This window comes from Aplysia californica, unplaced genomic scaffold (assembly GCF_000002075.1).
Source record: "Aplysia californica isolate F4 #8 unplaced genomic scaffold, AplCal3.0 scaffold00700, whole genome shotgun sequence".
In the NCBI taxonomy this organism is placed as follows: domain Eukaryota; kingdom Metazoa; phylum Mollusca; class Gastropoda; order Aplysiida; family Aplysiidae; genus Aplysia; species Aplysia californica.
Window position 1 is genome coordinate 265902 of NW_004797970.1, and position 27053 is coordinate 292954.

The 27053-nt window shown below is 38.7% G+C and overlaps 1 protein-coding gene across 1 annotated transcript; it reads left to right on the top strand.

Annotated features, from left to right (window-relative positions):
* On the top strand, window positions 1-26929 carry LOC101849160 (TRAF-type zinc finger domain-containing protein 1; the record flags this gene model as incomplete). Its single annotated transcript, XM_005108573.3, is given in 16 exon segments — window positions 1-15; window positions 6194-6268; window positions 6613-6805; window positions 9086-9341; window positions 10484-10687; window positions 11514-11623; window positions 16539-16689; window positions 17359-17438; window positions 17858-17982; window positions 18603-18708; window positions 22087-22373; window positions 23239-23386; window positions 23891-23981; window positions 24447-24531; window positions 25444-25555; window positions 26158-26929. Coding segments are annotated over 15 exon segments (1995 nt in total). The 3' UTR covers window positions 26167-26929.
* Between the last annotated feature and the right edge of the window lie 124 nt (window positions 26930-27053).

Below are 27053 nucleotides of genomic sequence, written 5' to 3' on the forward strand. Positions count from 1 at the left end.
TTTTGCTTGTTAAAGGTAAGAAAACTTACAGTTTGTCGCTTTTCGGGCTTTTTTTCTTCTTTCTCTCTCTTTTAAAAACAAAAAACGGACCTCTTCCCTGTCCCTGTCATCTAGAATTCTAGGTCTGGATCTAGATCTAGATCTAGATAGCATAGCTTGAGAAGTTGCTGTATTGTAAACGTTATTATAAAGTGCTAAAGTAAAGATTAAAGTTAAAGGGTGATTCACTCATCACTGATTGTCTTGAAGAATTCCCAAAAATGGTCATTATCTATCATAACTTAAGAATATGTGGCCATTGCCAATGGGCAATAGTTGAGCAGGTTCAATTGTACTTCACTTTCACTTTCACTACTTCACTCCTTTCTTGTACAATTCTACAGTTTTTCCACCCATGTCTGATCAACACTTGGTGATCTAGTAGTTCTGTTCGTTAAAGTCCATGATCCATTTGTTTTTAGTTTTTACATCCAGAGAAGAAATCCAGAAGTCTTGATGGAAAGTGGCTATTCTCACCCGCCCAGAAGTTCTGGCAAGATCAACTCCTCCCCTCTTCTCTCTCTCTCTGTCTCTTTCTGAATACTGTCTATCGGTGTGGACGATCAAATTGATCAAAACAAAGTTAAAAAATGATGTTAAAACACAAAAGTAAATTAATTTGGTTGTCTACAAAGATGCTACGGCTATTTAACTTATTCGAATCGAGCCGAACTACGCGGGTCGCCATTTTGTTTTGCCCGGAAATTCTCGCGCTACTCCTCTCTCTCTTTCTCTCTCTCTCTCCACTGCCCACAGACAAAATTGTACGCTTTTAGTAGGCTACAGTTGTAATGGAACGTTTATTCACGGCACAGAATTCTACAATTTTTCTGTTATCACAGTGTAGAATTCTGTGGTTTAGGGTGAACACAAAATTTGGTGAACGCGCACCGGGTGAGAATAGCCACAAGACTAGCCTGCACTATTCTCACTCCGGGTGAGAATAGAGGTGGCCGTCTTGATGACCAAATATTATTTGAAATAGGCTACACAAAGAGTAGGGATGCAACCTTATTATTATAACTCTAACTGCAAAGCATCAAATTAGGATAAAATTCAGGGGGGCATGCCCCCCCCTCCCCCCCCCCCCCCCCCCCCACCTCCATAATTTTATTAGGTCAGGGGGCAAGCCCCCCTACTCTTGACTTTAACGAACGAAACTACAAAAACGCCCAACACTTATCCCCACGGACAGGTGCGGTACATGCTTTACTGCACACCAGTGCCGATCAGCGTCCCGTGGTGGGGAAAGGGGATGGCTTAGCTCTTACTGTCGCCGATGGGTGTCCCGTGGGGGCAAAGTGTTAACCGGCCTTGTGAATGGTTTAGATTTCTAGGTTTTAAAAAAGGGAATTCTCCGGTTTTGGCCTCAAGAGTACTGGATATCAATACTGACTTAAATACTGGGTATCGATGTCCGAAAGAGAGCTAGAGTTGCGCGCTGCTATTTTTCAGTACGAAATAACGCCCCCTCCCCACCCACCCACCCCAAATGTAACCATAATTTGATGTTTTTCAATTCAATTAGGCTTGATATCTCTTGCTTGCTGGAGTCAAACATTATAATATTGACATGCGCATCGAAAAGTAATCGTTTAGAACCAGAAGTAATCATTGGTGAAGTCAAACGAAGTGACTATTCGGACTCGAGTCTGATTAGGCAAAAATTATATTCAGACTCTGAATTGAGTCTAGCATGACGTCCGTTTGAACTCCCGACCCTTGTTCCTAAAAATATTTCCAGCATTTGTGTAAATTTTTTCGATTATAATGATAACAAGCAAGACGTGAGCTTTAAAATCCAATTACTAGATCTATCTAAACTGGCCCTCTCTGCATCATTTATGAACAGAACAACCAAGTTGAGTTGACCTTGCTGAGGGCAAAGTTAATTATGTCGACCAGTGAGATTGCGCGCTGCGATCTCGCACTCTCGGCTTGCTGTTGGAAAGAGACCACGGCTGTCGATTTTGTGCAATGTGATTTTTAAAAAATTAATTACAGAAAAACTCTAACACACAACAAAATGAAATTAAACATGCGGAAAGACAAATGGTGGTGGAAGTATTGATAATTCTGTAGGCTAGTGGTGGTGGAAAGACCCTGTGTTGTCGGTTACTGTGTACTTAGACACTGCCATTGGACAATGAGAGTGCAGTCTTTTGACCTTTGATACCATTAAACAGTCCTAGTAGGTAATTCTAGAGTTCTAATTTTGGTTTTATGTAAAATCCCCCGACAACAGTTATATTATGTAACCTCCTTACACTCACATAACTCACTTAGAAGCAGAGGGAATAAATAAAACATTTTTTTCGGACCCGAGTCCAAATAGATAAAACCCATATCGGACTCGAGTCCGAATAGATAAAAAATCTAATCGGACTTGAGTCCGAATAGAGCTGGCAGAAGTCAAAACCCACACGGCCGAAACCGGATTATCCCAGATTGAGTCCTTTCAATGTCAACAGGCTTGCATCATCCTTGTGAGATGGAAAATTAGAGGGATTGAATAATTGTCATATAGGTCTATCAAGGTGTGATTTGTTAGCTCTTCTTGTAAGTACTGTACTTGTACTTGTACATCAAGCCTTGGACTTTGGAGGACACTTTGCTGTTATGTTTGCCTGTTTTATTTTAGGGAGTGTATACAGACTCAGTAACCGGGAACAAAGACACAAAGTATACGTGTCACGACGTGGTGGAATCAGGCACTCGTCAATTTTTGGCTATGTAGAGTTATGGGTATCACCTGAAAGCTTGTTCATTTGCTTTGCATTCAATTTAAAAAATATCCATCTTTCTTGAATAGAAGTTGAAATACTTGCGATTGAAGGAGGTGGGGTCGCCCGGTTTCAGAGGTAAAATTAGGGAGAAAATGGCGGCCAAAGGTTGGTAACTTCAATGGCCTAAAGCTGAAAAATATATATTTTGTGCCTTTAACTCATTCGCTATGCCGAGCCGTTGGGGGCGGCGCGGCTAATGTGCCGTCAGTACGCTAAGCCGCCCCCGGCGGCTCGAGAACCGATCTTCAATATTAGTTTAGTAAAGATTCTATTCCAATCCGCATATCGATGTTAAAATAAAGGTCATGATATAATGTTGACTTTCGGGTCAAGCATTTCCACTGAAAATCGGAAGTTTAGATTCAGTTTTGAAACGCGATTTCGTAGTTTATTCGACTTTGTTTTATCGCGATGCCAAAATTATAGCCCGGACACCAGTCTTAGTAATTTTACACAACAAAATCTATCATTATTTTGCCCACTAAAGAAGTGTAGGACTCTTTTTTATAATATTGATACGATTGGACTCATATTGCCAATGCACTGTTATTTAGAAATCAATATTTTTGAGTGCCAGATCTAGGTCTAGATCTAAATTGTCAAAATATGTTTTTCTTCCCAAAATCAATACTTTATGATGAAATTACCCAAAAGATGCCACTCAAGACATGTATAGGTTTATTCCAAATGCAATTCTGAATATTTCCATATTAGATACGAGTGGGTTTTTATCTGTTTGTGATCGTTTTTCAAGATTATAAAAAAAATTTTTTTCCAATATCGGATGTTATGATCCAAATGTACAAATATTATGGAATGTATGTGAATAACTGCAAACTTTTCGATATTTTCCAGTTCTATATTCATTTATGGTTGTTGTGATATATCATTTGACTAGGTGCAAGCCCTGAGTTTCACCAAAGATTTAAAAAATTTTATTTTCAAATTTTATCCGCATCCAATCAAAATTGTGTTGCATAATGGCCTCTTACAGGAACCAAAGTTGAAAAATACATAAATGAACTTTACAGATGTATTCTACAATCCATACTGAAAATATTGGTATATAATATGTTGATATTTATTTGAATTTGTCGCCCCAAAGACCTTTTAACTGCCCACTAGTCATCATCTCATTCGCCCTCCCGAAAAAAAATTAGTCCGCAAGCCGAAAATAATACGTAGCGAATGAGTTAATCAACGTTTGTTGAGCCAAAAAATAAAAATTCAACAAAATTGCCAAACTGACAGAAAAATGCCTGTTTCTTCAATTTCACTAATTTTGACGAGCACCTGATGTCACCACTCTGCCTCACATACAGTATTCAGACTCGGCAGGGGAAATCTTTTGTGGCATTACAAAGTTCTATCTGACTTTTTTTGGGGCCATTTTGAGTTACTAAGACCATGGCCATGAGGTCAGAGACCAAATGACAAATACTCTTTCAGAAATTCTGCTACATCAAAATCATAAGCTATTCAGAGTTGTTATATCAAGAACTGCATTCAAGAAAGCTTGACATGTTGTGAAACTAAAACTCTGATGTCAAATTTCTCAAAACTAGGTACTGAGCTGGGGTCCGAGCAGCTCAGGTAGAACTTTGTAATTCTAAAAGTAGCATTGTATAGCACTTGTCCTGCTAATTTTTATCTGCTTTACATGACATTGACTTTTTATATATATATATCTGTAGCAAAATGAAGTTTTTTTAATTGTTATTTTTTTCTGAACTGATATTTAATTACTACTACTAAGCCTAAATGCATTGTAGTTTTCACGCTGTGGACCATTCTGGGGGGTTTCAGGAGGACATGCCACCCTGAGGTAAAATCTGTGGGGGGGGGGGGGGGGGGGGGTGTTACAGGGACTGTTTTATTCCATAATTTAATGTTTTACCAAATCAGCTTTGAAATTTTTCTTGAAAATAATTGACTTGCGACAGTTTTAGTGGCTACCTGATCTGCAGCAAAAATATGGCCATTTGACCCTCAAGGAGTGCATCTCTGTGCGGGAGTGAAAGTAAAAATGTGACCTTACATTTTTCCATCCTTGTAAACTTAACCAACATGTACATCTGCCTTGAGATAAGCCTGAAACAGAGGACTCATTATTGCATATGGTACGAATGTCTAAGCCTAGTTTCTACTGTTTGGGTATATCTAAATATGTACTATGGGAAGAGGTGTTGAGTTCCTAGTTTGGTTAAATTTATCAGTTACAGAAGTTCGAACCTGTTGACTTTGTATTTTGTATAGAATATCATAGTTAGTCGTGGTTGTGGTTAGGGTTTGCGCTGGATGTAGTAACAATTTTGTAAAAAAAATTTGAAGGGGAATTGCATCAAATTCATTTTCTGTGGGCAGTCATAGTCGTACTAAGGCTCCACGTTCAAGTGCCCACGTTGAAGCTCTTTCTTTGTTCTTCAAAAGAAAAATTGTTGAACGCAATAACTTCAACTTTTCTCCTGTAGGTGAAGTAACTTGAATTATCTTCGTGTTTCTTTGGAAATCCAAGTCGCAAAACATGTTATATTGCAGGCCATTTTCTTGCGAATTTTATTTCAAATACCAGACGACTCCTACCTCCTTCAGTCACAAATATATTGGCTTTTATTCAAGATAGATGGGTATTTCTTTTTAATCAAAGAAAAGCGAATGAACTGTCTTTAACATGATACCAATAACTCTGTGTGCCAAAAAATTGATGAGTGCCTGATTCTGCCTTGTCATGACACAATATTTTTGTTATTTTATGTGTGAGATGCAACAAAAAAGTAACTCAAGTGTTACAAAATTAGCAATTTAAACTGATCTCATTTTCATATTTCAAAAATACATTACCTCATTAGTAAATAGGCATACACTGATTTTAAATATTAATTAGAAGCCGATATATGTAAGCTTCTTAATTAAGTCACCCCTCTGGTATTCAGTTCTGAAAAATCTGGGTTTGAAGTTGGAAATTTAAATTTTCTCCAATACATGTGATGATTTTAAAAATTAACCCCCCCCCCCCCCTTTTCTTTTTTTTTAAAGCTTAAAAATGAAAAATGTAAATCAAAGTAACTCATTTTGGCAGAAAAAAGTTTGTTTTAAGGTTTAAATGATTACATTAAACTTTCTTTTGCCTCTTGAGCAATATGTTATATCTCAGCATAATTTAGCTGGTCTTTCTTTTCCCAAGAAATAATGAACCTGTTCTATAACTGTGTTAAAAAAGACAGGAAGGAAAGAAAGTGTAATCAGCTGGGTATTCTCTTGCAATTAGGATGTTTTATTCATTTACTTTTTCTTACTCTGTTGATTTTTTGTTTTCTAAAGCATCTGTCAATTTCATGTCACTAACTTTATTGTTTCTTTCAACTCAGATTCTGTGTATTTGTGCAAGAAACCAGTGGAGGCAACATGGCTGATCAAGGGGAAATGAAGCGTTGCTCAAACTGGTAAGGAAATTGATGATTGACTTAGTGATGTGAAAATATCAGGAAATATAAGTAATTTAATTTTTTTACAAAGGTTTTGTTTCCTGAATTGTCTTACAGCAACAGGGAATGACTCATTTTTGTCCTTTCAATGAGTCTGTCTGACACTTTATTTCCCTATACTTCAAAGTAGCTAAGTAAAGAAAAATCTTTTTATTGTGTTCTTTCGTTGCGGTATAAGTTGACATTTTTTTTTTTTACACTACTGCTCTGTTGACATGAGTTTCTATTTTAGTGAAGGAGCCTGATTTCCTTTCATTTCAGTTTGGCTTTGGCTGTATTTTTGTCTCTTATTTATTTTACAGCAAGCGTGACATCTCTTCGTCCAACTTTGTAATGCACGAGATGCACTGTCGCCGACATATTGTCCTTTGTGACCACTGCCAGGAACCTATACCTCGCTCGGAGCTGGAGCAGCATTTCAATGACGTACATGCCAAAACGCCATGTGTACTGTGCAAGATGGAAGTAGCGAAGGAGAATATGGAGAAACATATGGTATGGAAAGTTATGTTTTTTGTTTAAGAACATGTGTGTAATATAATCTTGATATTGTTCGATACCCTTACTTTTTTGCTGATAATTTATAATCAGAGACTCTAAAAATAATACAGTAAATGTTTTTAATACTCTCTTTATAGTTTTTGTCTTTTAAATGTCAACTGTTTTTATCCTGGCCGTACCCCCACGGAATCTGTACCTGTCCTGGGGCCTCCGCCCCATATAAGACCGCCCAATATAAGATGGAATTCGGGCTGTATTTCTTACATTTACTCTCAGATTTTAAGGAAATTTGACAGTTATGTTAAAAATTGAATATAGTATCTGAAAATGTTAGTGGTATTGCACCATGTAGATTTTATGGTATATTCCACCATCCAACTTGCCCTGATTGCCTCGCCTACAACGTCCCCTTGGATTTATAGATCTACCCTACCCATCGGTACTGCTCGAATTCCAGCACTGGTCCCTTCACCATGATCTGAATCATTATTAGATGAGTCTAATTCCTGTTTGTTATCGTACACAATGGAGTTTACAGCACTTGATTCAGAGTCACTTTCATCAAATTAGTCTCATTCCCCCTCACAACCCAGTGACACTTCAAGAAGTACTTTGTCAGTTGTGAATGTGCGTTTTCAAGACATTTTTCATGCTTCTACACCCATCAGAAACAAAGAAATCACTGTACATTGGAAAATTGAAGTATTCAAACTGAGCTAGCATCGCTGTATTTGTGTATTTTGGTAATTACAAGCAGAACTAGCTGTTTCACGTGACCATATAGCTGTTCAGAGTTTACTCGTAGCCCGGTCTGGTCCTCGTTATGAGTACACACTTAGCTGGGATAAAAAGAATTAAGGAAATTAATGTCCAACCCTCTGTTGGCTACAAAAGAAGAAAAAAAGTTTATGAAGTCTGAAAAGATAACTGAACTTTTTAACTTACAAAAATAACAAAATAATGTGACATGTTGGGAACACTGATATATTTTTGCGGAGATTTTATTTGCTTTTGCTTGAACAGTCGATTAAATGGATGTTGGAGGATTCAGCTTCTTAAGCATATATATACTTTTTTTATATTTGGCGTAGTGTGTTGCTTTGATCTTGTACACAACTACCACAACAAGAGAGTCTTTGTGTCAATTTTTTTTTCTTTTCTTCTTTCTTTACAAAAAAAATCTCATGGTTCCATGTATCATCCTGAAAACAACTGCTACCACAATTGTTAACATAATTATTTATCACTGTACTGGATACAACATTGCATATTTCAAGAGAAGGTGACGCCTGTCACACAGTGCTAACAGAATGTTGCAAAGTGTAGTAGGCTTGATCATTCACAGAAAAGTCACATTTGGTACTGGGAAGATGAAGCCTGTGCTTCAGTTTAAAGATTGAATTACAAATTTAAAAAACAACAACTTTGAAATCTGTTGTACCATTTGTATTTTTTCATGAATGTTTTTGTTCTTTGTTGCTAGTTTCTGAACTGTAGTATTCAGAAATGTTTTCCTTTGATCTTTTTTCAGGAACTAGTTTTTTTATGATGAACAGAGAAAAAATCACTGTGCTATAGCTTGTTTACTTTCGTCTGGATTAAATGAATTTTAAGTTGTTTATTAATTCAACAATTCACATGTGACTTTGAATGACAATTCATGGCACAGTGACCAAGAGAAATTTTTTATAAAAAAAGAAATCTTGATCTGGTAAGAAAAACGTTTCTTTATTTGGTCCCTATATTAAGTACCACTCTTTGGGTGCATACATAGGACCACCACAATAATGATTTACAGTAACTTAGCCTTCAAATCGGTCATTTTGAGACAGCGACAACACGCTGCCCCCACATTTCAGTGTAAGCCTGTAGATTGCAGTCTATCTAGACATTTCCATTTGAGTCTCAAAAAGTGATCACCCGTCTGTTGGACTGCGTTTAAATGTGGTGTTGATAAAATTAGGTCAACTATTTGATGTTGTGGGTGAATGTTATAGATTCCATATAACTGTTCTTTTTCCTGCTCTCGGAAAATAATAAAGAAAATGTGTTAAAATCTTAGTTTGCAGTGACCTGAATTTAATTTTATTCATCCAACTTCTAGACCCACTTGCGGAAACCTGAGAAGATTGAACAGAGTGATTTGTTTTTATTTTGTTTTACCTGGAGACAGATGCTAGTGAACAAGCTATAGTTGAATGATGTCTGGTTATCACATTAAGGATGTAGAACCCAGGAGAAAAATTGTCTGAGTAGATAAAATGTTTTTTCCAGGAAAATGACTGTGCCAAGAAGCCAATGCATTGTCAGTTCTGTGAGCTGAGTTTCCCGAAAGCTGATTTGGCGTCTCACTTTGACTACTGCGGTAGCCGTACAGAGTGCTGCCCCCTGTGCCAGCAGTACATCATGCTCAAGGACATGGTTCAGCACGAAAACTCGGGATGCTCCTACCCTGAGCCGAAGCCCGCTGCCGCCCCAGCCAGCAGTAACACAGATCCCTTCCGCATGGAAGAACTTCACTATATGCTGGGTAACTAACACAGTTCACTCTTTGAGAAAAGATTTACTTCATTGAGGATGCATATTCTGGTCATTTGGCAACTTTTTAAGACATGCTGTATCCACATAGATTTTTTCAGTTCTGTTTAATCTGAAACTTGAAAAGGGAGGCAACAACATGCATATTGTGATGCATCTGGCTCATGTTTCTGATTTGTGTATGATGGTTTGAAATGTGCCACATTATTGCTGTTGGTCTGCTGCTGATCAGACATGTGATTCCCCTACATCCCTACAGTGTTTATAGCTGACGCTTTTTACTTTCTGGCTCTTAAAATTTTCTTCCTGACTAGATTTGCTTTTCCACGTCCTTTGCTTTTAGTCTTCAGTGACTGGTGCTTTTTTGGTTTGCGTGTAGGATTCTATGATTAGTCAATAAAAAAGAGTTACTGAAAATAATTAAAAGCTCTGGGCAAGTTTTCTGTGTGCTTCTCACAAGGGTTCAGTGGGCACTGTCACTTAATAGCAAATACAGCAAAACTTTCAGTCTTTTGAATAAGGCAACAATGACTCCGGTCACTGACTAATCTTCAGCCTCTGTGGTGTAGTAGTTAGGCAGTTCGCTGTTGCAGGCAGGAGATTTGGGTTTGATACCTGACCAGGGACAGTTTTTTATTGAGTGTCTTGGTCTTTCTGCTTGGATACTGTATCCCTCTCAGCCTGGGTTGGCCCTGACAGGCAGGGTAAGAAGCCCACCTCTTAAATTATATAAATTTGTGTCGATGGGGCGCTAAAATACCTACATTAAAACTGACGGATCAGGTCTACTTTTTCTTTTTCTGTTCGGTTTGTACAGTGCTGACTTGATTGGTCTGCATGCTTCTCTTTCCTCACGCAAATGAAAGGTGCATGAATTTTATGTCAGAATTATCCAATATGTCTGAGTGCCTCAGTCTAAATGACACTCTAAAAATATGAGTTTGAAAAGTATGTTGCATGTTACAGAACAGTAAAAAATTTTTTTTTAAAATGGTACTTTAATAAATGTTTTTGGACTCCTTTCAATAGCATTTCTAGTTCACCAGGTGTAAATAATGCTTTTATTTTTTATGCTCCAGTCACCATTGTCAGTTGAGCAGAAATTGTAGCAAGACTCTTTGTTATCCTTTGCAGACGCCCATGACTTTGGTTCGAGAGATATGTTCCCCGATGTCACCTCAAACTTACGCAGAGAGCTGAACCGCAACAGAGCCGCTGAGCCCGAAGCCTCCGCCAGGCCCTCGGCTGCCAGCGGAAACAAACCGAGCTTATCTAATGCCAGGAGGGCCAAGAACTCCACAAGCAAAAAGTCGGACGTGAATGTTCAGAGAGCGAGAAGTAAGATTTTAAAGAAAATTGTCAGAGCCTGTTTAGAAAGAAATTCTATAAGATCTTTTGTGTTTTGTGATCGGGACTTTGTATTACTTGGCTTAAACCATGTTTTGTTGTTGTTGTTGTTGTTTTCAAATCCCTTTAGCTGCGAGCATTTCGCTCTTGGCAGCACTATGCCTCCCCTAAGTAACCACATGTCCTTGTCATCTGGTCAACACCGGAGTAAGTCGGTAGGTGTGTGTAGGAGCCTGCGTCGAAGAACTGCTTGGTTTGGGCAGTGAAGGAGAAGATGTTCAATGGTCTCCTCGTGGTAGTCACAGCGTCTGCAATGGGGTTCCCACATGGGATTAATTCTGTTTATGTGCTTCTTATGCTTTGTTCTTAAACTTACATTGGGAGATCTTTGCATATATATCGTTCATCCAAGAAGCCACTTATTAATTGGACCTATGGTTCAAACCTGCTCTAACAACCACCTTTTGAAGACAGTCACTTTTACAAACGACCACTTTTTGCATTAAAAAAATTTAGTGTGTCCTAGACATTCACTTGTCTAAGACAAACACTTTTCTCATTGTCAATGAACCGTGGTCTTATTCAGTTGTGACTACTTTTTTGTTATTGAATTCTTACTGATTTTCTATCAAACCCCCCCCCCCCCCCCCGCCCCCCCACCCAAACCGCATCACCACCGCCACATCCTTACACCCTGCCCTACTCTCTCTCATAACACACACACACACACACACATACTTATTGACATTGAAAAGGCGATGAGTACTGTGGTCAATATCTGAGAATGTGTTGTTGTATCTGCCTTGTTTTCCTACAGATCTGGTGCCCATAGAATCCTCGGAAGACGACTGGAAGTCTTCTATACCTCCTGACATGGATTACGACACGATGCTGGCTCTGCAACTGGCTCATGAGGACTGGCAAGAGGTGAGTTTATACATAGGGAGGCCTGCCAAGTACTTTAATTAAATAGGAGCTCTCCCCTTTTTAAAAAAAAACTTGTTGGAGGGCCCTGATCGGATTTACATAAAATTTGATTTTTTTTCTTTAATTTCCTTTCCTTTGGTCCTATGCGACTTATCTCCAGCCAGCTCTGTCCCATATATCAGAGATCTTCGTCTTGATCTCGCTCCCGGGTGGATCTCAGCTTTCCTCTCTCTCTCTCCTTCCCTAAGGGGTTCTTTCTTATACTTTGTCTTGTCGTGATGTGGTTTGGCTTTCTGAGTGTTTGTCCAATCCATTGCCATCTTCTTCTCTTAATCCCTTGTTGTTTGCTTCGCCTTAAAAATGCTGCATTTCTGATAGTGTCCTGCCGGTGGATTTTCATGATCTTCCTCAGGCAACCATTAATGAAGGACTGTAATTTATTTATGATCTGCTTTGTTAGTTGCAGTGTTTCTGATTCTTACAATAATGAATTTTTTACATTTGTACTGAAAATCGTGATCTTTGTACTTGTTTTGATAAAAGCCTGCCTCCTTCTAAATGATCTAAATTAGGTGGATGGGACGTAAAAACTTCTGCATCTAAAAAATAAAGAAGAGTCAGGCCACTATATTATCTTTTGTTCTCCATGCATACAGTTCCTACAGATACAGTTGGGTTTGATATGTGATGGAGACCTGGTTTATACTAAGGTAGCTCCAAGTTGTTGTTTTTTCGCCTTCTGGTCAGTTTTGAGATACTTTAGAGGGCCTATTACATGTACAGGCCGACTGGACAGGTTTCTGGGCCGTATGGCCAATTGTAACGTGTAATAAGGTATGCGGCTCAAACCATAGGCGAAGACCCTGTGAATAGCCGGCCCGCCAGATGTCAAGAACCCACAGCCGCTGCCTTTTCAAGCAGAATACAAAAAACTAATAGATAAATACCCCGGGCTCTTCACAGATGGCTCCAAAAAAGACAATGAAGTAGGCGCCGCAGCCCTATCTTCCAACAGTACACACCAGAGGAGACTCCATCCTGAAGCCTCCATTTTCTCTGCGGAGGCCACTGCCATTGACATGGCACTGGACTCTGTAGAAAATTCTCCTAACAAATCTTTCCTTATCCTTTCTGACTCTCTGTCTTGCATCACCTCACTCACAAACTACACACTCTTACACCCAAAAATAGTTAGGCTACAACAGAAAATCCACACACTATCCGAAACAGGAAAAAACATCATGTTCGCATGGATACCCAGCTATGTGGGCATCCGAGGAAACGAGCAGGTAGACAACCTGGCGAAGAAAGCTTCATCCCTTCTGCTGGGATCAACGACATGGCACTGGACTCTGTAGAAAATTCTCCTAACAAATCTTTCCTTATCCTTTCTGACTCTCTGTCTTGCATCACCTCACTCACAAACTACACACTCTTACACCCAAAAATAGTTAGGCTACAACAGAAAATCCACACACTATCCGAAACAGGAAAAAACATCATGTTCGCATGGATACCCAGCTATGTGGGCATCCGAGGAAACGAGCAGGTAGACAACCTGGCGAAGAAAGCTTCATCCCTTCTGCTGGGATCAACGACAAACACTCTCCCATAGACTGACTTTAGAAATAAAGTAAAAAAGTACACCTCCAGTCTGTGGGAGAGCCACTGGGAAAACCAGAAAAACAATAAACTATATGAAATAAAACCCAAACTAGAACAGCGAAATCCTTCGGACCTCTCCAGAAGAGACGAAGTCATTTTTACTCGATTGTGCATCGGACACACGGCCCTGACCTTCAAATACCTCCTACAGGGAGATGAGAAGCCGTTCTGTGTCGGATGCGACACAGATTTTACCATTAGACACATTTTAACAGAATGTCTAGACTTTGGAGAGATCCGAAGGAAATATTATAAATGCAAGAAATTGCAGGATATTTTTTCCGTCGTTGTTCCCAGCAGAATTTAAAACTTTATAAAGGCCATTGGCCTTTATGGCCAGTTGTAGAGTGAATTTGATATTATTAAAAATTTTTATTGTTACTTAAAAGAGTTGTTTTAAATCACAAATGTATTTACACTGAATTTAAATATTTTAACTTTTTAGCATTTTAAAGTAAATTAGTTAACCAGTCGTGAAGTGAACTTTTGCTAAGGTGAACAACTTGTGTTTCGCGCGCTCATATGACCTTAGCAGTTGCGAGCGCCGTAAAACCCTATACTATACATACATACATACAAAGGATTTTCCTTGATCTAAATCCTAAATGTTATATTTTGAATTATTTTAAGGGAAAGGTATAATAATTTAAAAAATGAAAACTGATTTTAAAAGGTGTTAAAATCTATTGTTCAAGCACGTTTTGTCTTCCCTGCTATGTTTTAAAATTGAATTCCTTTCTTGATATCGATGTCAACTGAATGCCAAATTGGAAATGAATTTTCCAAGAATATATACTTTTAAAAAATCGTTGTTTTTTTAAAAGTTTGTATGCATCTCACGTTTGTTAAACGTAAAAAGTTCATTTTCTCAAAATTATATGTCTATACCGTACCTAGCAAAATGTGCAATATCTCAAAAACTACTTGAGATATCTAAAAATTTCAAAAACCCCTGTGTTCAGCATTGAATTTCCTATAAGGTACAAGCCTTAACTCAAAATTGTCAAAATTGGACTTTTGGTACCTTTCTTTAGGCACACACACATATATGTCTCTTCGTCCATTCTCATGAAGTTTTTGACACCTTCTGGAAATGCTCTAAACTCATCCAGCAGATTTGTTTGTGATAGCGCATTCCTCTTCAATAACCAATCCTTTGACCACATGCGACATTGTTTTCTTTGTTTTTGTTTTTTTTAAACTTGATAAAAATGGCTAAATCATCCAGAACTGTTCTGTCTGCCATGATGCACACACGTGTGTGAAATTTCACCCAGACTAGGCCTAGTGTGTAGAATATGTTGCTCGTGAGGTGCGGCATCCTTCAGATGGATTGTGGCGTGTAATACTAAACTAAGTGTCTTCGATTTCGTTTGGCTGTACGTCTTGCCTACAGTCAAAAACCTGTCTGCTCGGCCTATACATGTAATAGGCCCTTAACCCTTTGAATTCTGGGCTCGTGGGCCTTTAATGGGTAAAACCCTGGACTTCTGAGTAATTTCCTTGATTTTTGTTAGGTATTCTTTTCTACTGCTTACTTTAGTGTTGTTCTTATCTATTTTTTTCATTTTTTGTTGTAATTATATCACATTGATGCTGCTGTTGGGTATTTGTGTTCTTTTCTGTAAACACGCACCAAATTTAGGTTGGTATGTCATACCGATATTTCGGTACCCCAGGGTTTTTGTCGCGTTCTTTTTATACCGATATTTCGGTACAAAGGGTTCTAAGGGTTAATAATGCTTCATTTGTTCAAGACAATCGGCAGTTTGTAATTCTTGTTACATTCGTTGGATTTGTTTGTGCTATTATCTAATTATTATGTATATAGAATTTTTGTTTTAAAAAAAAAAAAGTTTTGTTAGCTTGCCATATGGCTCTATCGAAGAGAACTGGTTCTTTGTGCTTGGCATAAACATTCTAGAAATGTTATAGCAATTCAAAATTAGGTCTTATCATGTCAAATTGGAATGAACAATTCCTGTGAAAACATGTGAATGACAAAAGAGGTCAATAACATTTAACACTTGCTCATTTCTAAGAATTGATTGGGGGGCTCTCGTGGCCTAGAGGTTAAGGTGTCCGCCTCTTATTCAAAGGTCCCAGGTTCGAATCCAGGTAGCAATGGAAACATTTTCTTCTCCAAAATTGTCTCCTTTCACCTCCCTTCTTTCCTGCCCTCTGACAATGTTCAGTAGTCTGCTTTCGTCTCCACGTTCTACCCCCACACCCTCACCTCCTTTGCCCCCTCCTCTGGGTTCCTGACTCATTCTGCAGCCTTTCTACTGCTACTCCTTGGCTCCTTCTTTCTGTTGTCTTTCAGCCACACCCTTGATTTTCTGGTAGGAAGGGTCTACACCTAGCCTTCTCAGACAAGGGCAAAAAATCTTGGAGGTCCTGTGTTCAAGTTGCGCAAGTTAAAAATCCCTTGGTGGTCTCAAATGGATAAGAGTAGGCTTCAGCCACCACTTGGGCAAAATTCGAAATTTCCTACCAACTGAAAATGTTTAATGTTTCCCGTGCTCTCACATGACCTTGTGCAGTTGCGAGCGCAGTAAAACACTTATAAAAAGGAAAAAAGAATTGATTTGTCTACTGTTCAATCTCGATCATCAATTCTCTGTGAACATTTAACTGTTTCGTTCAACTATCCCATTGTATTACTTTTCTGTTGACCAGTTTCTGCTGTTAGTTTGAGAAATGTTGGTGCAGTGAAAAGTCTCATATGTTCTTCATTCTTTTCAAGAGTTTTTAGGAGGAAAGGAGCCTTTGGAAGAGATGTGATTTGTTAATGGAAATTTCCTCTTCTTTCATAATTTGCTGTTGTCAACAATGTATTCAGTTAATATTTATCAAAAGTGGGAGAATTATTTTTTTAATTGTGAAATTTTGACAATACTCATGAATAGTTTGATGAAATGATAGATCTCTTGTATTTTTCTTCGTAAACATCTTTTGATGTTGGGAATTTGTTTTGGTATTAATTAATCACTGAACGAAGCCTAATATTATAAGCTTTATTAAAGTTGGCACGATAAGTGCTTTCAGTGTTTCTTTAATTCTGGCATTGAAACTAAGGCAATATTGCATTATTTGCAGCATCAACGGCAGTATGTATGTTTTTTTAATGTTATTCTGAAATTTGTCACTTTGATTAAGAAAAATTGTTTCCTTGCACTTTTAGAAAAATTGCGAAGGATCATTTATAATTGATCTGTGCCATAAAGTTTCTTTGAAATTTTGTTCCCAGGATTTGACACCAACAGTGAGAGATGACCGCCAACAAATAGACAACAGATTCAATATGGCCGACTTTAGGTGGGAGAGAGGGGAGGAAAACATTCCAGATTTCCAGAGGAACATACAGACTCAGGAACCCAGTCGGCAGAATGCAGGACAAGGTAAAAAATTGAAAATATAAAGCAGACCTGATAAGTACTCCAATAAAATCACAGCTTTCCGATGATTTTTTTGGGCGGGTTTTTGCCCTTCAAAGAACTTCAATTGGATTTGCATGAAATAGGAGTTTTTACTTTCATTAAAGAAAAATGCAAGTACGGAAGTGGTTGTTTGTACAGATGATTGTCTTTGACAGTTGGCTGTTAGAGCAGCTTCAACTGTATTTGGAGACTTCACTGAATTTTTTATATATACTCTTTAGCTGTTTTTTTTTTTTAGGATAGCCCATTGCATAGCTTATCCTTTTAAATAAAAAGTCACCTTTTTAAAAAAAACAAACAGTGGAGGTGATCGGTGACTCGAAACACAGTATGTTCATGCAGACCTGTTGGTATATGGACACGGTCAGTTTTCCCTTACAAAAGAATGATACAATGAGTTGTAAAATCTTATCCTCATTCGCGGCGGGGGTGGGTGGGGGTGGAGGGGGGGGGGTAGTTGTAGTATTTAGAGCCTGATTTACATTATTTTATTGCCATTTCCCTTTGACAGACCAAGTCAAAGCTTTTCTTTTGATTGCCTTGCTGGTATTCTTTCTGTGGTCTCCTCACACATCCAAATGGGGACAGTGTTTGTAATCACTCTACTTGTGTTACTCTGTTCTTTTTCAGCATATGAAGATGAGGATATGAGCATCCCGTGTGAGTTTTGTGAAATGGAGATACCTTTGACGACCTACTTAGAACATGTTGTAAGTTATTGTGTGTCACTTATGTCGAGTTTTGTTTTTGTGTGCAAAAAGGACACTGTTGTCTTTTTTAGTTGTTGTGGAAAAGACTGCGTACTTGTATTTGACATAATTGTCTTATGTTTGCTGTTTTTTAAAACTCTTCAGTCGCCTTTTATTTAGTTTTTTCCTTGACGTTGGTGTCAGGTTTATTTTTCTAAATAAAAATTGTACTGGCCATTTTTAAAATTTCTGTCTGTGTTTTTTGTTAATTTTGTTTAAAGCCTTGAGTCCTGACATTACAATAAACAAAATTGTTAGCTGTTCTTTTGTTCTTATAGGGCTCCTTTGGCTCTTCATTTCCCTGGCCCCCTCCCCCTTTTTTTGTTAAAAAAAAAGCTTCTTTCAAATACTCTAGGTTATGTTGATCTTTCCTGTCTCAGGAGACTTGCCCTCTTGGAGAATCAGCATCCGACAACAGGAACAATGAATCAACGAGTACGCAGCCACACACAAGAGCATCCATTCCAGTCATAAACAACTTACGTGCGGACGAATCTGCTTACAGGTGAGTGGGTGTGGTCAATGGCATCCCTTTTTCTTATAAAATCTCTCAATGGTTTTGCTTCAGGGTTTATAAGAAAGGGATGTCTTGGGGTGAAAGGCAAGGTAGGACAATTGACCCACGCAAGGGATGAAGTGGGAAGTGATCATTTGTATAGGTGATTGTCATGGGAAGGTGGCTGTTTTGGTCAATTTGGACCCAATATTCACTTTCTTATTCAGTACCGTTAGTTTGAGATTATTAAAGCGTTGTTGTTGTTAGTTTACTTTTCACTTATACAAAAACGAGGACTGGTTTTGATTTCTGATGAGCTGTTAGTGGACCGTCCGCATTTGGAATTGTTACTCACTTTATATTCTTCATGGTGGTTTTCTGTGGGTGGTTGGCAACTGCTCTAGTGTGGTTTTCTCCCCTTTCTTTTCTTTGTATGTTTCTCTAATAACATGGGTGGTTGGCAGGTGCTTTGTTGTGGTTTGCTCCTTCTGTCCTTTCAAACATTAATCGTCCTTATCTCTCCTCCTTCTTTTTTGTGTTTGTTATTTGGTACTTAAATGACCTATTTGTTTTGCAAATGGTGTAATACTCCAACTAAAGCTCACAGTTGTCTCCTTGTTGTATTTCAGCGATGTGGGTGCCCCCCTCACACTTGATGATCTTGACGAGCAAGTGGTCCTTCCATGTGAGTTCTGTGAAGAAGTCTTTCCATCAGACATCATCTTTCAGCACCAGGTAAACAATCTTTTCTTCTGTTTGTAGAAAAAAATGTTTTTTTAAAAATCAGATGTTTCAGATTTTTCTTTTACTATGTCTACATCTATAGTACTTATTGATAATAAATGCATTTACAGGGGGATAAAAATAAAAGTCAATTAAAAAAAATAAATATCTCACACAAAATTTGTACTAGAATGTTGTAATTTGGAACACAGATATAATTCATTCAAAAGAAATTTATTTGACTTAAAGTTCACAAAGAAGAAACTTGTTTTTGAAAATGGAAATGACTTTTATAAAAATCGCTTATAAATGCAAAATGCGCCAATTTAAAAGATCTTGTAAAGAAAGAAAGTCACGTAATGATTGGTTTATTTTTTTCCTTTCCTGTCCTTTTTAAAATCTAATCTTTCCATACTTGTAACCTTTAAACAATATTAGGGGCTCTCGTGGCCTAGAGGTTAAGGTGTTGGCCTCTCATTCAAAGGTCCCGGGTTCGAATCCGGGTAGTGACCGAAAAATTTTCTTCTCTAAAATTGTCTCCTTTCACCTCCTTTCGTGCTCTCTAGCAATGTTCTGTTGTCTGCTTTCATTTCCACTTTCTGCCCCCATCCCCTCACCTCCTTTGCCCCCTTCTCTGGGCTCCTGACTCTTTCTGCAGTCTTTCTACTGCTACTCCTTGGCTCCTCCTTACTGCTGTCTTTCTGCCACACCCCTGATCTTCTGGTAGGAAAGATCTACACCTAGCCTTCTCGGACAAGGGCGAAATATCTCGGAGGGCCCGTGAGCAAGTTGCGCACGATAAAGATCCCTTGGTGGTCTAAAATCGATAAGAGTAGGCTTCGGCCGCCACCCGGACAAAATTCAAAATTTCCTACCAACTGAAAATATTAGGTGTGTCCCGCGCGTTCATATGACCTTATGCAGTTGCGAGCGCCGTAAAACACTTTACAAAAACAAACAAAAACAATATTATTTTCTCCTACAGAGTTTAAAAAGAATTATTTTTTTAAATTCTGGAATTCTAAGAACCAATGGTCCATATGTCCTCCTTTGGTCTCGGCACATTTTAACGCGTCGGTCGTAATGTTCAGTGGTGGTCAAACACAAGGATCCCCTCAGCCTTGAGTACTCAAAGCTGCACACAATGTACACCTTACAGTATGGACCTGTTTGTAGAGTCAATTGGGGAGGGGGGTGAGGTTGCCCAAACAGACAGCATGTGTAGATTTGATATAACCTGAAAGGTGAATATAGGCTTTGCCACGAAGCCAAATGTCATTGAGGAAATGTTCACGCTTTTTAAGACGATCAAGGAATCATGAACACATTGCTATCCTCTGATAGCTTTACGAACAGGAAAATGGTACAGTCGTAGATGAAGATCTGCCTTGAGAATGCAGACTGTTTAGAATTAGGAAAGTCATTGCTGCAGACATCGTCTTCGGACAGACGTCTCATCTACTGAATTCTGCACCATGGTGACGTTTAAAGGGGTGCGAATGGTGTATGTTTGACCTGAAGTAGTCGTTTTGTCTGGAAATTTTTAGTTCTGATTCTCCGCAGGTCCTAACTGATGGATCATTTCCACCCTTGACATCAAAGAAGACCTTAAGGGCCTTTTAACATTATTTCCGTACTTTGCGCGAGACTTCCAAAAGGAGTTGGTGGTGAGGAAATGTTCAATACTAAATGCTCTCTGCTCTTTATTAATCTTATCTTAACCATGATCTCAGCAGGCACAAGAAACTTGAGAAAAACTATCTGCAAACTTCTGTTGGCCTGTTAGACTACTGTAGTTTACATTATGGCGCAATCGTTGGGATTTTTAGTAGTAGGCGTAATGCGAACTTGTACGTCGTGTTACAAAAATGGGGACATAGCTGAACATGGGTTGTTTTTTTACACGCTACTATGTAAAGCGAAACTATTTTGTGTATTTATTTAAAATGAATATCAAACAAATTCCTTTTTTGACTTTCAAATGTTGTGTGCAAATTTGAAATGCAAAACTTCAGTGTGGGTTGTACATTTTTTTTTTGATCACCCTGTATATAGTATAGCACATACACATGCTCTTTGCACTGTACAACTATTGTTACCCCAGCAGACCCTAGAACACCCAGAGGCATTCTTGGTTTCCCTGGAAGCATACTGTGCAAGCAGCCAGTTTAGCACTCGAACTTTAGCAAACTGATATGTGAGGCAGCTTGGTGACATCAGGCACTCGTCAAAGTAATGAAATTGAAGAAACTGGCATTTTCCTGCCGGTTTCGAAATATTTTATTGAAATTTTTTATGGGACTCGACATCTTTTATGTCAATTAAGAACCCATTTCTGTGAGCATTTTACCGAAAAACTGTGATTAAAGGTACATAAATGTAAATTGCCAGTCTCAACGGACTCTCAGGCTATGTAAACAGCCCAGCTTTGGAGGCCATTTTCTCGCTAATTTTACCTCTGAATCCGGGCGCCCCCCACCTCCTTAAATTGCAAATATCTGGACTTGTATTCAAGGTAAATGGGTTTTTTCTTTTATTGAAAGTAAGGCAAATGAACAAGATTTAAGGAAGTACCAATAATAATAATAATAATAATAATGAAGATCATTTCTATAACGCCCACTCCCGTGTAAACACAGCTCTAGGCGCTTTACATAAATGCATGTAAGAAAGATATTCATGCACGCGACACACACGCACACTCACACACACACACTCATATACACACAAACACACACACATATACATATACACACACACAAACACACGCATACACACTCACGAACACATAACACGCACACATGTATGCCAAACACACACACACACACACTCACACACACACACACACACACACACACACACACGTACACACACACACACACACACACACACACACACACACACACACACACACACATCTACTTGCTTATCACACGCACACGAATAACTCCTCATGCCCAAAAATTTACGGGCGCCTGGTTCCACTGCGCCGTGACTTGTATAGTCTTCTCTGTTGTTGGTATTGAAAATATTGTTTGTTACTGCTGAGTATACATTCATGAAGGGTACTGTAAAAGCCATACAAAAACAGCAATGATGATAATAAATAGCATTTATACTGTACTTCTAAAAAATTCGCAGTGCTCGCTACTGCCAAAGAGATATCACATTTGATAATCATTTGACAGGTGTATGCATAGAATATAAGATAATGTATATGTATAAAAATTTATTATTGGAAAAAATATGGTCAAGCAGTTAGCTAGTCGACTGTTGGATTAATTACCACACTGAGCCAGTAGACAGTTTGTTAATCACCTCAGCAGTTTCTGTGTCAAGCAGTGAGCCAGTCGAAAGTTGGTTAATCACCTCACCAATTTCCATGTCCAGAATGTGTGTCAAGCCAACATGTCTGCCTCTCGAGCCACGACTCCTGCCAGTGTGTCAAGAAACCTCAACACCAAACCTCCGTCCAATCCAACGTCTTTCAAACCCAAGTCCAAGCCTAAGCGGCAGCTAGATCCCGCGCCCATCGATTTCGTAGACAACGATGATGATGATGGTATGGTAGCTCATGCCAGGGGACGTAACCAGGGAGCCAGCGAGGGATTGAATTACTTTCGCTTTCGCAAAGTTTCCGATTCTCCCACTGACAAGTACAAGCCTCCTGTGAACAGGTATTGTGTTATTCTATTGGTGTGTTCAGGGTTTTTTTTAATTGAGAGGGGTTTTTGCTTGAATTTATAAACAACTGCTGATGAGACCTTGCACTGTCGTAATTGTCCAAGACAGCCAGCCATTGTCGAGGAGAAAGGTGGTTGTCATGGGGAGATGGACGTCTTGAACAGTGTCATCTTATTATTTTTTTTTAATGCATGAGGGGAAATGGGTAGTCGTTTTTTGTGTGTTTCCTATTTAAGTAAATATGTGACTCAATCCCTGCTAAAACACCTGTGGGGTAAAAATAGGACCATTTGCTTGAACTATTTTTTAATTGCTCTTCATGTGTGTGGTTCCATGAAAATATCTTGAAAAGGTCTCACCCATGTAAATACTTCTCTGTGTTTGGGTGGAAAAGAAAGTGAGAAAAGTTTTGCTTACAGGGAATCCTGGTTCAAATCCCTAATGGATCATTCTTAGTTTGACTCAAAGTGGAACTCCTTCCTGATTAATATCATTTCTATTATTGTTTTAAAAATGGGCTTTTCGCCCATAACACATTAGACTAGCTAGAGATAAATATACTGGTTCAAATGCTTAGGCTGGTGAACTTTCAGAAGTCACCATCTATGGGTTTTTTAAAATTTATTATTTTTTTAATGAAACTTGAGTCACTTGAATCTTCCAATTATTATTGTGTTGGTACACTTATCTTGACTCAAAACCTAACGACTTTTTGTTTCTGCTTTTGTAATCTCCAATCCCAAAAACGGGCTTACGAAAGTATAAGCAAAGCTGTTGATAAAAACCCAGAACTAGAGCAGATGTGTACCTATCCTTTCTCTGGCTCCTAAGGCACCACTGTGCTCCATGCATGTGCAGGTTTGACGATGCAATGGCCCGCCCGCCCCGCAGGCCCTCACGGCAGCTAGAGGAAGAAGTCGAGATCCCCACGTCTAACGGGCTCACGGATAGAAGACCCAGTAAAAGTGCCCAACGAGCTCGGGCCAGACTCAACCAATTGTTGCAGGTATTGATCTGTCATTCCCCGTGTCCAATTGTGGTGTGTAAATTAAAGAGGAACACTTAAATAAGATAGAATTTTAAAAATTAAAAACATTTTTTGCAACACAAATAGGTAATATAAGTGCCGCTTGTTTAATTTGATTTTAGAATTAATTTTTTTGAAGATTAAAATTGTTTTTTATTATTATTATTTTTGGTGAAAGGGAAAGCCGATATAACAAGATGTGTTAATCTAAAGCAGAGTCAAAGCTTTCTGTTGTTTTCGCATTTTACCTTCTATTTCTGAAAACAAACTTCAGATTTGGGTAGGTGTCTCATGCTTTATAACCGATATTTTGGTACCCCAGGGTATTTGCCCTGTTGCAATCGTACTATTTTGGTACAGAGGGTTCAGAGGGAAAAACAGACTGTGCTAATTAGTTCGGATCATAATATTATTATCAAAATTCTCTGTGGTATAGATTTTTCTGATTCTGCATAAATTTAACTCCTTGTATTCTTGTATCAGGAGGATACTGCCAACGGCGCTACATCGGGCGCTACTGCTGGGACGAGAAAGACGCCAAAGCCACTCGGAGTGGTGGACAAAAATCAGCCAGGTAATGGCATGAAAAATCAGTTTCTTATATACAGTCTAGCACGCATGTAGCGTACAGATTTTCAGATCCCTGATGTTTTTCTTATACCTGTACATTCTTTGTATTTAAAATACGTGCCTAGTGAAATTTGTACATAATGAAAGAAATTTCTGTGTCCCATTATTTCGCAACGTGCATGCTAGACAAGTCATCATTTTTAAGTGCACATTGACAACTCGATCTAATGACTCAATTGTTCTTAACACTTTGAGGTCACCAGCCGTAATAATCGGCAGGTGAAAATTAACCGTTCTGGTCACTTGACGCAGTGCTGTGACAAGCCTGAGAAGTCCGTTGCAGTCACTCTCCCGGTTGGGTGACCGGATGGGGTATTTTGTACTACTGGCTATGTGACTGCAAAGTGTTGAGTTGGAGACGAATACATTTAATCTTTGAAAAATTTCCAATTTTCTATGTTTTCTGTAGGCACGAGAGACCGCAAGACGCACGTGACGAGTCGCACGGTGATGAACCAGCTGGACCGGGCGGGACAGAGACCCAGCAGGAACAGGTAGGGCTATTTATAACTCAATAGAGCCACACCACATAACTGTATATTGTATGGCAGACAGCATCTGTTGTGTAGCAGTTAGGGTCTTTGTTGTCACATGCAGAAAACATGAGTTCGATTCCTGCATTGTGTGGTAATTGTCGACTGTCTCCATTCATCTGCTGGGACGCTGTATCCTTCTCATCCCAGATTAGATGTGACAGGCATAGTGAAGCAGCCCATCTCCTGAACATCCTAAACAATTTAAACTGTTGATATGGGCATAAAGCATTAACAATTGCAACCCTGTACACATATGTCCTGAGTAAAAATTAGCATTGGTAAAGCATTGCTTATGTTACATAAATCCAGCAAAAATTACTACCTTCTAGCTAAATGCGCTATAGGGTAAAAATAAGGCAACACAGGCCTCTTGCAAGCAGATCCTGAGAACGACTTCATTGAGTTAAAGCTACTCTAAAAAATATTGAGTGCTTCCTGAAGGTTGGGGAACTGACCTAATGCAGTTGTGGGTGCTGTAAAATTTTTACGATGAAACTGAACTGAACTGTAGTGCTGGAAAAATAACTATAAACACAACATTTGTTAACTTTTACGTTGAAGAACCTACTCTGCGGGTAGTTGGCGGGGCTCTGGTGTAATTTGCTCCTTCTCTCCTATCAAACATCTATGGTCCTTATCTCTCCTCCTTCTTTTTTGTGTTTGATACTCTTGTATAACAGCTGTTATCTTTGGCACATTTACAAACTTATGTTGTTGCAAGGCCCGTAAAACAAAGAATCCACTTTCATTGATTAACTAATGTCTAGCAGATGAAAGATTCGAGGCTGATTTTAATCATATTGATTGTGGGGGGGGGGGGGGGGGGGGGGTATAAAAATAAAACTTCAACAATTATAAATTCCTTCTCAGGTCAGAGGACAACCCAAGCAGCCAAGCACCGGCAGGGAGACATAGGCAGCGTGCAGACCACGTGTTCAGTCCGGAGCTGAGGCTGAAGCCAGACCACAACCCTCCACCCAAGGTAATGACAGAAGATAAATGGGTGACTAAGATAAGTTAAGATTTACTATGGTCTCAGAGTAGACCTGCCAAGTACTCCCAGTACAATGGGAGCCCTCAGTTTTTAAATTTTATATTTAGCTTGTTGAAGAACCCTGATAGGATGTGCATAAAATCCGATTATTTTAAAAAATAGTTATTTAGAATTATCAGGCCAGCTTAAGGAAATATTGTGAAGTTCTGTGTGTATTTTAGTGTTGTTTCAGTTTGTGAGGGGTTTGGAGGGTGCCGCTGGTTGGCTCAGAACTTTTATTTGTATTGGACAGAGTTCTATATTAGCGCAAACTATTATTACCTGTTATTATTACTCTTTTTTTTTTACCTTTGTTGGTTCTCTGTCCGTCTGTCTTACTTTCCTCCCTGCACTAAATGACTGTTATTGATCTGATGTGGGGTTTTTTTACTTAAGAAAATAATTATCGAGACATTAAAAAAAAATTATCTCTAATTCTAACTTCTGACCCAAACGAAAGTGTTTCATCCCCTCCTAATGATTTACTCCTGGCTTTTGATTCATGCAAAAAAATATTTAAAAAATAAAATGTCTTTTTCTTTTCTCTCAAGAAACGATGACCCAGGAACAGCTATACCTTTCATCAAGTTTACTAGACACACCCCCCATCCCCGTCCGCCTGTGATAAGCCCATGGCTTCAAGCCTGCAGCATCTTTTTTCCACGTACATTTTGTGAAGAACGCTGTGTTTTCCCTTCCTGAACGATTTCACTTGGTTCTCGTGAGGACGATGATGAGAGAAAACCATAGACACCTTCACTGTTTGAAACTAGTATTTGATGTTGAATGACATGGTTGAATGACCTCTGACATTGTGTGCTCATCTACATGGCTCTGTCCTACTGCTGTCAGCTGAAGTTCCAGTGCCACGTCATAGTAGAGATTTATCAACTGTAATTGCAAGTTACAAAATTTTCTTTCATGTTTAAAAAAAAATTGTTTTTTTTACTTTTGCTACCTTTTATGCTTTTGTTCTTTTGATTTGACGAAATGTTTGAAATGAAAGAAAACACAAGAAGATGAGCTGATATTTTTTTGGAAAATGAAGTGTGGCTGTTCAATGAGTGTGACTGAGGTTTGCCTTCTACTTATACATTTTGGATTTTGCAGCCGGCAACCAGTTTACTCAATCAAATCGCTGTTCTCGACCCTATGGGCATTCTGTAGGACACATAACTTTTTTTTTTCACTTTTCCCAATTTTTAGCATAATTTTTCTCTCTGTAATATCCTCTTTTTTAAAGATTTTTTTTAGCAGCTTTGTAAAACGGATTAGTACCTTATGATACGTAACGCAACTTCTGTTTTTCTTTGACTGTCGGCAAATAGTTTTTTCGTTCGATGACGTCATGTAGCCTACCCAACTGAGTTTACTACAAATGTTCGTTTATTTCCATCTCATTCAGGTCCCAACGTTCACTCAGAATAATAATGTCTTTTTTCACGTC